At 40.4% G+C, this 12,942-nt stretch overlaps 1 protein-coding gene across 1 annotated transcript in view; it reads right to left on the bottom strand.

Moving 5' to 3' along the window:
* csmd3a (CUB and Sushi multiple domains 3a) overlaps positions 1-12,942 on the bottom strand; it is a 631,117-nt gene that overhangs the window by 534,029 nt on the left and 84,146 nt on the right. The window contains exon 4 of the mRNA XM_060900611.1: positions 2,352-2,546. Coding sequence (XP_060756594.1) covers positions 2,352-2,546 — 195 coding nt within the window. The remainder of the gene's footprint in view (positions 1-2,351; positions 2,547-12,942) is intronic.

Genomic DNA, 12,942 nt, shown 5'->3' with positions numbered 1-12,942 from the left:
TAATAAATATCGGCGCTCAGCGAGCACCTCGGTGTGATCAGCTGTTCGCTTAGCGACAGAATGATGGAACTGTCAGTGCACGCTCAAAGGTAAACCTGCGCATGCGCACACACACACGGACTTCCTCTGTCTGCTTGACTGCACGAAGCGAGCGATTTCATGCACATTATTTGCTTTAATCCCTTCAAATTAAATAACTTCCCAACCACAGAACGGCCTGATATTTTGTGAGATGTTACAGAAATAAACATATATCACAATGACCACATTTCAGAGGGAACTAAATTTCACCGATTTTATGAACTCGAAAGGCCGCCTCGCTTCAAGTAGCCTTTTTGAGTATCTGTACTTTACTTGAGTATTTAAAAAAAAATTGGACACTTATAACTACATCTGAAAGACAAATATCGTACTTTTCACTCCACTACATTTCGATCAAGGTCCTCGTTACTTGTTACTATGAAGCAGCTTTAAACGTGGATGTTTTTTTTTCTTTTCTTTTCTTTTCTAAAATGTAATTTTTTTTCCATAGGTGACACTGAAACAGCCTTTCAGTAATCACTCGGGTCAAGTCACATCCACAGACTGTATAAAATCAAGATCAGTGATTTCTCCACAGCATTATTTGAACATGATCAGTTGATGGCAGAACGGAAGGAGGCAGTTCTTCTGGGGAACACATGCACCCAGGGCCCATGAACCCATGTTTCAGTTTTCTGAACGGATTAAAGATTCGGTTCGTTTTAAATGTTTGCTTTGTTTGCTGATAACAAACCACATCACAGCCTACAAAAACTTACCATCCAACCTGCGGAAGCATATTGAGGAATGTAAACGTTTTATTCCAAGAGAAAGCTTGCAATAAAGTTTTATATGCTTTTAGAGCTAGCGATAGCATTGCAATAGCTATGCAGTCTGGTTAGTCAAATGACTTTCTATGGATTTGCCCGCCAATTTGCCATCGCCTTGTCCATGGCTAACGTTAAAGGCCAATTTATGCTGACAACCCAGTCCTCGCAGACAGCGCCGCAGATAGCATCTGCGTAGCCCCCCCCACCTTTGCAGACGCTCTGCGCGCACCTCCCAAAAATTGTGACCCCCGCAGAAGCCTCGCAGACAGCGTCGCAGACAAGAGGGCTCTGATTGGTCCACTCTACATCCGCTGTACACGCACTTCCGCTTCCCTACTTTCCCGGTTTGGTTTGTTTTCATGACCGCCATTTTTAAAAACACGAGCGAAGATGGAGCAGCACGAAGAGCAGTTGATCGAGGAAGTGAGGAAGTACGTACATCTATATGACTCCAGTTCTAGTCATTATAAGTAACCGGAGGATAAACACTCCACTAACCACACCCACCAACTACTCCTAGCGATTTCGCGACTTCGTGCCCCCTTGCGTTGTGGCGGTGAATAACATCGCGCACGCCTATTACTCCCCGCTCAACGATAAATTACAACTGTCTGCGAAAAGCTATCTGCGAGTCCTTAACACATAGCTAGTTAACTTGGACACTGTTAGCTAGCATGTAAAAACAGATTTATGCTAATATGAATAACGTTAACTTATCTGAAGTCATTTCAGAAATACGTAGGTTTTAGCATAATCTTGTCAAATTAACAGAATGTAGAAATATTTATTTTCTAGTAACGTTAGCTACCCAATATGATTTCGAGTTTAAAAAAAGAGTTTGTTAGTGTCAGGTGGAGTTTCACTGACTAGCTAGCTTAGTGTTAAACCACCATGATGGCACAGCATGCGTTCATTTTGTGAATTCACATTTCTGTCTTTGGTAATGCTAACACTGTAGCTTTTGTGATCTTGCATTATTACTATAGCTACCAGTAGCCAAAGAGGAAAAACTAGCTAGCATCTTATTGATGATTCTGCTTGGTTGTAAGTTGTGTTTCATTTTGTCATATTCTACAAGGTGTTTATTCTACAGGTTCTACAAGTTAGTCAGTAAATCCAGTTGGTTGCTTCAGAGGCATTAGGTTTTGTAAGCGTTGTGGCAATAATGCAACGATGCATTGACAGAAAATGTACTTTTAATACTTAAGTATTTTTAAAAGCAAGCACTTCAGTACTTCAACTTAATTACAAATTTGACTGAACAACTTTCACTTGTATCAGAGTAACATTTGACCAGTGGGGTCTGTACTTTGACTTTAGTAATGAAGTTGGGTTCTTTGTCCACCTCTGTGTACGTATATGTAACCTTTTGACCTCAACTCTATCTATTAAGTATGTAGTATTAGGTGTCGCATAATATACAATACATTTGATGGAAAACGTATTGTGATTAACATGATTTGACATAAATCTGACGGCTACGAAGCCTCAAAGCCTCACCTCTGCAGATGGGCACTGGAAAGTCCCATGCAGCTACGTTGGATGTGCTGGTGACACAAGTTAGCTGAGCATGACCATCCAGTGTGTACCCAGGCACACAGCGGTATTGGATCCTGTCACCCACATTAAACCGTGTGCCGTTCAGAATCCCTTTGGCAGGAACGCCTGGGTTTCCACAGGAAGTGCTCTGTAGCTCTGGAAAGAAAAAGGAAGGTTGGTGTTTGAGATCTTGCCTTCAAGATTTTCCTCCCGGAAATCTCCTCATTACGAGGTCAATGCACCTTAAGCATCATTACAATGTCATAATTATAACTCGAACAGCCCTGATTTTCCAGTTAATAGCATGTCAATAACTAAAAGTCACAACGTCTGGTAATATGAATGTGATGCCTGTCACAGCAGATGTTAAGTTTTAAGTGGTAATTTTGCATCTTAATTGTTTGTTTTTCCTCATTTTCTTTCTAAAGTTAAATAAACCTTGTCATTAATCATACAAAAAAAAACCCTCACATCATTCATGCATTAAAGAGTTCATAAATCCTTTACTTTCCCCAGAGATGGATTAGAAATACTCTGGGTTTGCACTGGATGCTTTTTCAGCCTGATTTTGCTGTCGTAGTCATTATAAAAGAATGGTTCAATCACGACTAGAGATCAGCAGTTTTAGAACACATAACATGATGTGGGCATATTATCATAGTCAGTTTCATCATCATCATCATCATCATGGCATGGCTTTGATGAACGAAGATCAGTGGGAGGGTTGTCCACGGCTGCTGCAGCTCCTCTGATGGCTCAACAGCCCAAAGTAAGAATGACAAGTCTGGCTGCAGAAGTTACAGGAAAAGGTCTGGGCTGTAGGGTTTGTTTCTTTGGTTTTGTGTTACGGTCCTTCCTTCGTCTTCGTTTATCTGCTGCTTCAGACCTTCGCCTCTCTTCAAAGGAGGAGGTAGCCTGGTAAATTATATGTCTCCAGGCTACTCGGTCAGTAGCCAAGGTTGACCACTGACGGTGATCGATACAACAGTCCTTCAGTGTTCTTTTCAGGTTGTCTTTGTATCACTTCTTTGGAGCCCCTATGCCTTGGTGACCGGAGGACAGCTCACCATACAGCACAATCTTGGGTAGGCGATGATCCTCCATTCTAGAAACATGCCCAGCATAGCTGTGTCCTCAGCAGCATGGCCTCGATGCTAGTTACCTCTGCCTCTTCAAGGACTTTGATGTTGGTGACAAAGTTTATCCAGTGGATGTTGAGGATGGAGCGGAGGCAGCATTGGTGGAAGCATTCCAGAAGTCGTAGGTGGCAACAGTGGATGACCCATGTCTCGGCACCATAGAGGAGTGTTGTCAGTACCACTGTCATGGTCACTTTAATGCCGTTGTAACCAACGAGAGCTGATGACAAAATTCTGGCAGTGTCCAAGATTTTTGATTGAATCTCAGAATGACGCTTGACCCTACAATTCTTGTCGAAAATCCTCCAATGGGACGATGGCACAGTATTACATGAAGCTCATAGGACAGGGATGAATATGGTAGTGATGATGGCAAAATGTAAACGAAATATAAAACTAATTGACAAAAGTATCCTTATTATCTCAACCTTCCTTTGTGTGTTTGTGAGACTCTTTCTTTCTTTCTTTCTTTCTTTCTTTCTTTCTTTCTTTCTTTCTTTCTTTCTGTTTTTGCATGAGCACATTCATGTTGATTACAATGTAAGCACAACATAGTAATTTTCTTTCAATGCAGGTCTACCATTAGAAGAGCTTCAACATATCATTTAATATTGAAAAGACCAGTTGTAGCTCAGTCTCATAAAATTCGCTCAGGGGTTTCAGAAGTCTTCGGATTCTTCAGAAATATTTTCAGTTTACTGACCACAACACAAGGCTCCAGTAAAATTATACGAATCTTTTCAGAGCACAAATGGACCAGCAGTCCAACAACACAACAGGACAACTACCACCCACCCACCCACCCACCCACCCCCTCCAAAAAAAAAAGCCAAGAAAAACCCAACATGAAAATTACAGGGTTAAGAAACCATAACTCTGATTTTCTTATTAAAACAGAAGGAGGAAGTGGTAAAGCATCCGTTACAATCAATTGTGTGTGTATACCATGAATGTAATGGTGTCCAAATGTCATCTGGGGGTTTAATCAGTCCCCAGCACCCTCATTCATTCATTGGATGAGGTTAATTCAGTGCATAGTTTTCTAGGAAGCCAAGAAGCCTTTATTTGTCATACGTACACTCAAGCACAGTGAAATTTAACCTCTGCATTTAACCCATCTGAAGCAGTGAACACACACATGCACACACAAGTGAGCAATGAGGACACTCACACATACCCAGAGCAGTGGGCAGCTATGCTACAGTGCCTGGGGAGCAGTTGTGGATTAGGTGTCTTGCTCAAGGGCACGTCAACCCAACCTTCAGCCTAAGGCCACCCCATGTTAACCTAACCTTTGAACTGTGGGGGAAACCAGAGCAAACCCACACAGACACGGGGAGAACATGCAAACTCCACACAGAAAGACCCCTGTCGGCCACTGGGCTTGAACCCAGAACCTTCTTGCTGTGAGGCAACAGTGCTAACCACTACACCACTGTGCCATTCAGCCCAGTCTTTGGTTTTCACACAATGACTATATGGGGTTTTATTCTACCCACGTTCACTGGATATGAGCAATGGCATATTCTACTACGAGGCTATCAGCTCATATACCGTGAGTAGAGAAAAACAAAATGGTGGAGCATGTTGCTGAGCCAATCAAGGACATAATAAAAACTCTACTTGAAAACAAAACCCCAAAAATACAAAAAAAAAAATACAGAACGAAAGTACAACCCCAATTCCAAAAAAGTTGGGACAAAGTACAAATTGTAAATAAAAACAGAATGCAATAATTTACAAATCTCAAAAACTGATATTGTATTCACAATAGAACATAGACAACATATCAAATGTCGAAAGTGAGACATTTTGAAATTTCATGCCAAATATTGGCTCATTTGAAATTTCATGACAGCAACACATCTCAAAAAAGTTGGGACAGGGGCAATAAGAGGCTGGAAAAGTTAAAGGTACAAAAAAGGAACAGCTGGAGGACCAAATTGCAACTCATTAGGTCAATTGGCAATAGGTCATTAACATGACTGGGTATAAAAAGAGCATCTTGGAGTGGCAGTGGCTCTCAGAAGTAAAGATGGGAAGAGGATCACCAATCCCCCTAATTCTGCACCGACAAATAGTGGAGCAATATCAGAAAGGAGTTCGACAGTGTAAAATTGCAAAGAGTTTGAACATATCATCATCTACAGTGCATAATATCATCAAAAAACCAATCTGTCGATTTTCCTCTGACCTCCCTCTATTATCAACAAGGTATTTGTTTCCAACCACAGAACTGTCACTCACTCGATGATGTTTTTCGTTTTTGGCACCATTCTGTGTAAACTCTAGAGACTGTTGTGTGTGAAACCCCAGGAGGAGATCAGCAGTTTCTGAAATACTGACACCAAAAATACTCATCTGGCTCAAACCAACACCCATACCACAGTGAAAGAAAGTCACACTTCACTGTGAGATCGCAAGTTTTCCGATTCTGATGTTTGAACAATGTGAACATTAACTGAAGCTCTTGATTTCTATCTGCATGATTTGAAGCATCATGCTGCTATTGAGGGATTGGCTGATTAGAGAACTGCATAAAACAGCAGGTGTATTACCTTTAGTAAATTATAACGTTAACTTGACTCAAACTCTTGAAATTGCAGTCATATTTCTTTGTTTCACACCTTCCCTTGTGAAGTCTTGCCAATACGTATTTCTGAATCCTTATCCCATTGTTTCAACACCTTCATCACCCTTGCTGTAGATTTGTGTGTGTGTGTGCACAAAAGCTTCCAAAGAATACTCTCCAAACCCTTGGGTCAAACTGACACCAGAATTGGAAGCTTGGAGCCACTCAGTGACCATTTTGTAATTTTGACAAATAACAAGGCATCTCGATTGAAAGCCCATTTCCTAACACTTCTTTCCTCAGGAAATGATGACATTGTACCATAATGGTGTCATGAAATTGATCTTAAAATGCCCTCATTTATTTCTAAAATGACAGCAAAAACTTTGTTTTCATTACAGTAGGCTATATCCTGCATACATTTGAATAACCGAGGCTCAGAAAACCCATTACCATTTGTTCAGTTTGCAAAAGCTGCGGGGCAATGCCACTGGATTTCAATTAATGTTCTATAATGTAAATTAAATTATTAAAGAAGCAAATTGCAAGCTTCGTGTTCTACATGGCAGAAATAAATTATAAAAAAAAAAAACAAGAAAATGATTCATCTCTTTTCAGAGCAGAGCTGTTTGCTGCTAAGTGTTTATTTCACTTCCTAATAAGGCTCTTCATTCATTTGATTTCTTTTATGCAATCCATCGATGTGAATGCAGCATGAGAAAAGAACTCATCTTTAAATCAGTGCACAATGGGTAGAGATGAAAATGAATAAAAATAGACGGATGTGTGTTTGTATACATAAGTAAAGAGTGTAAATTTTATGCCTACATGAGTGTGGGTTTAAACTCACAACCTGATAGAGCTCTGTGAATTTGATTCAGGAAATTAACTACCGGTACAACCCCGATTCCCAAAAAGTTGGGACAAAGTACAAATTGTAAATAAAAATGGAATGCAATGATGTGGAAGTTTCACAATTCCATATTTTATTCAGAATAGAACATAGATGACATATCAAATGTTTAAACTGAGAAAATGTATCATTTAAAGAGAAAAATTAGGTGATTTTAAATTTCATGACAACAACACATCTCAAAAAAGTTGGGACAAGGCCATGTTTACCACTGTGAGACATCCCCTTTTCTCTTTACAACAGTCTGTAAACGTCTGGGGACTGAGGAGACAAGTTGCTCAAGTTTAGGGATAGGAATGTTAACCCATTCTTGTCTAATGTAGGATTCTAGTTGCTCAACTGTCTTAGGTCTTTTTTGTTGTATCTTCCGTTTTATGATGCGCCAAATGTTTTCTATGGGTGAAAGATCTGGACTGCAGGCTGGCCAGTTCAGTACCCGGACCCTTCTTCTACGCAGCCATGATGCTGTAATTGATGCAGTATGTGGTTTGGCATTGTCATGTTGGAAAATGTAAGGTCTTCCCTGAAAGAGACGTCGTCTGGATGGGAGCATATGTTGCTCTAGAACCTGGATATACCTTTCAGCATTGATGGTGTCTTTCCAGATGTGTAAGCTGCCCATGCCACACGCACTAATGCAACCCCATACCATCAGAGATGCAGGCTTCTGAACTGAGCGCTGATAACAACTTGGGTCGTCCTTCTCCTCTTTAGTCCGAATGACACGGCGTCCCTGATTTCCATAAAGAACTTCAAATTTTGATTCGTCTGACCACAGAACAGTTTTCCACTTTGCCACAGTCCATTTTAAATGAGCCTTGGCCCAGAGAAGACGTCTGCACTTCTGGATCATGTTTAGATACGGCTTCTTCTTTGAACTATAGAGTTTTAGCTGGCAACGGCGGATGGCACGGTGAATTGTGTTCACAGATAATGTTCTCTGGAAATATTCCTGAGCCCATTTTGTGATTTCCAATACAGAAGCATGCCTGTATGTGATGCAGTGCCGTCTAAGGGCCCGAAGATCACGGGCACCCAGCATGGTTTTCCGGCCTTGACCCTTACGCACAGAGATTCTTCCAGATTCTCTGAATCTTTTGATGATATTATGCACTGTAGATGATGATATGTTCAAACTCTTTGCAATTTTACACTGTCAAACTCCTTTCTGATATTGCTCCACTATTTGTCGGCGCAGAATTAGGGGGATTGGTGATCCTCTTCCCATCTTTACTTCTGAGAGCTGCTGCCACTCCAAGATGCTCTTTTTATCCCCAGTCATGTGAATGACCTATTGCCAATTGACCTAATGAGTTGCAATTTGGTCCTCCAGCTGTTTCTTTTTTGTACCTTTAACTTTTCCAGCCTCTTATTGCCCCTGTCCCAACTTTTTTGAGGTGTGTTGCTGTCATGAAATTTCAAATGAGCCAATATTTGGCATGAAATTTCAAAATGTCTCACTTTCGACATTTGATATGTTGTCTATGTTCTATTGTGAATACAATATCAGTGTTTGAGATTTGTAAATTATTGCATTCCGTTTTTATTTACAATTTGTACTTTGTCCCAACTTTTTTGGAATCGGGGTTGTAAAGTGCCAGTTTAACTCACTTCTGAATACAAGGAACTTCCCCACAATAAATAAACTAATGTTGGCAACAGAATGCTGAGTGGAAATGAAAAAAGGCAAGCAAACCTTAACCAAAGTTTAACCACTATACAGGATGTGTGGGGACAATAATGAAAGATGAGCACTAAACCAATATTTGCTGCTGCAATAGAGATGAATTTAGGGATAGTTTTATATCCCTATAATTCTATAATTGCGGGTACGTTTCAAGTGTTGACTCTGTTAGTCGTTGTCAACTCTGTTGTCGCTAAACCGGGCAATCCATTAACAGAATTGATGATAACAGAGTTGACATTTTCTCACCATTTTGTGTCTTAACTCCACATATTAACCTCAAACTAGCTCCCACGTGGCACATATAAAAATGGAATTTTATGGATTTTAATCATATTAGTGCTTTTTTTATGAGTGAGAGATTCACTCCGATATCACAATAACAGAGTTGACATATAACTAATCTCATGTTGGTGTAAAATCCCCAACAGTTTGTTCACATTAATGACCAAAGAAATGTAATATAACTAACTCGCTGCCTTTCTGAAGTTTCCCACCAGAGGAAGTGACGTCACTCGGTGCATGCTTATTATTAAAAGTCTTTGTGGATTTTATGTGGTTTCATATCAGAGTTAACAGAGTTGACAAGAATGTTGGGACGGACAAAAAAAATTATGACTGAAATTTCACATAATACAGAAACTAGACTTTCTATGCAATTGATTTTATAACAGTTAATAGAATAAGCCCCCCCCCCAAAAAAAAAAAAAATAGATTGTTAGACTGAATCACTTCCTGTTTATTCGAGCTGAATGGATGAATCAGGAGTCGAAGACAGCCAATAATGTGGGGGGGAGGGGTGGGGGTCATTTAGTTAATGTTTTATGGATAAATTGAGTCTAAAATGTACATCAAGCATCGCTATTAGTGAAAGTTTGTCATAATTTGCATTATTGTTCAAAACTGATTCAATAAAGATTTCTTTTGTGGAAAATAACAAAAGATTTATTTCAGAGATGCGAAATGTACCGGTACCCCCAAATTCTAGAATGACCCACGTATATGTACTTCAACATAATACAGATGATTGCAATTATTTCTGAAAAATATACACCAGTCTATTGTGACGCCAAATTAATCCATCTGACTTTGATGAATGACAATTTCCCTGCAGCTGTGGCTCTGGTTCACAGGAGTCCATTGAGTGGCTGAAATTTCCCATTATCTCGACTTCTTTCATAAATATCACCAATCAAACAATCACTTTCGACACTGGCGCTTTGCTTTACTCAAACAAACCCATCACAAGTACCCTACAGCTAAAGTGATAGTGAGCGCTGAAGTGTGATCAAACACTGTCCTCAAGTATGAATGCAACAATCTCTGTTTATCTCTGGTCTGATTCCTGACTTTGGATTGCTGTGCTCTGTATATTCGCTGGGAGTGAATGTTAGCAAAGAAAAGCTGAAATCCATGTTCTTGGACTGCAGATCAGGAATGAAAGGCTAAGGCAAAAAAAAAAACAAACCACAACTCTCAAGGCATTCCATTGGACAGAAGGATAAGTTTTCTTCTGATAACAAAAAGACAATCCTTGTGCAGGCCATAAAGAATAAAATGTTAACAAAAGCATGGGAAAGAATCAGACATCTGGAGCCAAAACATTACTTTCAAGTGATTCCAGTTCCCAATATTTGCCACTCAGGTGCTTGGGAATTAAAAAAAAAAAAACATGAAACACTTTTCTGGATTAAAGTCCTGTTTTTCAGCAGATTTACATTACATAAATGGCATTTAGCAGACACTCTTATCCAGAGCAACATATAACATACCCAGTGCAGCTGGAGGTTAGGTGCTTATATAGCCAGAGCAGGTCATGATATATTTTTTACCATATTAACATGCCATTGTGCGTCATGCCTCATGTAAAGACTCTCGTCTCTGCGAGCCTACCACACAGATTTAATACTTGTCATTTTTAGGGCATACCTAACAACGTGTTTTCTCTCTCTCTCTCTCTCTCTCCCCCCCCCCCCCCCCCATCTGTCCCTCTGAGTTACATGTTTATCCTGGGATTGAGATGCTGGCCTCTTCTGCCCCTCGGACCTGCTTGATCCATCCTGGTGCCCTGTGTCTGGTCGGAGTTTTATCGCCCCACTCCTGTGAAGGACGGCCCCATGAGGACAGTTGAGGGTTATACCTGTTAAAACTGTTAATATTATAGTCAGGCTGTCTGTTGTTGCCCAAATGAGGATGGGTTCCCTTTTGAGTCTGGTTCCTCTCGAGGTTTCTTCCTCATGTCGTCTGAGGGAGTTTTTCCTTGCCACCGTCGCCACAGGCTTGCTCATTGGGGATAGATTAGGGATAAAATTAGCTCATGTTTTAAGTCGTTCAAATTCTGTAAAGCTGCTTTGCGACAATGTTTATTGTTAAAAGCGCTGTACAAATAAACTTGATTTGATTTGATTTGATTTATTCAAGGGCATTTCAGCCATGCTTGCTGGTCTAGGGAATCAAACCAGCAATATTGTGGTCCCAAAGCTGTTTCTCTAACCATTAAGCCATGGCTTCTACCAAATTTGGGACCAATGAAGAACTTATGTCCAGAGATACTGGACATAAATGATACGTTTGGTGCAAAAACAAGACAGCTTGCCACTTGTAGAGCATCATATCCATAGTAAAGCACACTGGTGGCAACATTATACTATAGGGCTGCTTCTCTTCAGCTCTGGACAAGTAAAAAACATGACTCTCACAGTGCCACATCCTCATCAAGATGAGAATAGGCTTGGTGAAGCAGGTATATGATGGCATCCTGTTATGGGATCTCAATGTCAAAAGGTATCATTGTACAGAATCTCAATGTCGAAACATATCAGTCAAGAGAGGGTTACAAAAGCATTTCCAAAGCATTCAATGGAGCACTGAAGTACAGGTGGGTGATTTGTCAATTTTGTATCGTGATCCATCTTGAAGACATCCATGATCTACTTTTAGTAGACCAAGAACTAATGTTTCCAAACTTCACAACAAACTTCAATGGCCAATAATACAACCCCGATTCCAAAAAAGTTGGGACAAAGTACAAATTGTAAATAAAAACAGAATGCAATAATTTACAAATCTCAAAAACTGAAATTGTATTCACAATAGAACATAGATAACATATCAAATGTCGAAAGTGAGACATTTTGAAATTTCATGCCAAATATTGGCTCATTTGAAATTTCATGACAGCGACACATCTCAAAAAAGTTGGGACAGGGGCAATAAGAGGCTGGAAAAGTTAAAGGTACAAAAAAGGAACAGCTGAAGGACCAAATTGCAACTCATTAGGTCAATTGGCAATAGGTCATTAACATGACTGGGTATAAAAAGAGCATCTTGGAGTGGCAGCGGCTCTCAGAAGTAAAGATGGGAAGAGGATCACCAATCCCCCTAATTCTGCGCCGACAAATAGTGGAGCAATATCAGAAAGGAGTTCGACAGTGTAAAATTGCAAAGAGTTTGAACATATCATCATCTACAGTGCATAATATCATCAAAAGATTCAGAGAATCTGGAAGAATCTCTGTGCGTAAGGGTCAAGGCCGGAAAACCATACTGGGTGCCCGTGATCTTCGGGCCCTTAGATGGCACTGCATCACATACAGGCATGCTTCTGTATTGGAAATCACAAAATGGGCTCAGGAATATTTCCAGAGAACATTATCTGTGAACACAATTCACCGTGCCATCCGCCGTTGCCAGCTAAAACTCTATAGTTCAAAGAAGAAGCCATATCTAAACATGATCCAGAAGCGCAGATGTCTTCTCTGGGCCAAGGCTCATTTAAATTGGACTGTGGCAAAGTGGAAAACTGTTCTGTGGTCAGACGAATCAAATTTTGAAGTTCTTTATGGAAATCAGGGACACTGTGTCATTCGGACTAAAGAGGAGAAGGACGACCCAAGTTGTTATCAGCGCTCAGTTCAGAAGCCTGCATCTCTGATGGTATGGGTTGCATTAGTGCGTGTGGCATGGGCAGCTTACACATCTGGAAAGACCCCATCAATGCTGAAAGGTATATCCAGGTTCTAGAGCAACATATGCTCCCATCCAGACGACGTCTCTTTCAGGGAAGACCTTGCATTTTCCAACATGACAATGCCAAACCACATACTGCATCAATTACAGCATCATGGCTGCGTAGAAGAAGGGTCCGGGTACTGAACTGGCCAGCCTGCAGTCCAGATCTTTCACCCATAGAAAACATTTGGCGCATCATAAAATGGAAGATACGACAAAAAAGACCTAAGACA

The sequence above is a fragment of the Neoarius graeffei genome, chromosome 19 (genome assembly GCF_027579695.1).
Source record: "Neoarius graeffei isolate fNeoGra1 chromosome 19, fNeoGra1.pri, whole genome shotgun sequence".
Taxonomy (NCBI): Eukaryota; Metazoa; Chordata; class Actinopteri; order Siluriformes; family Ariidae; genus Neoarius; species Neoarius graeffei.
Note: the sequence above shows the minus strand (reverse complement) of the source record. Positions and strands in the feature narration are given on the sequence as shown.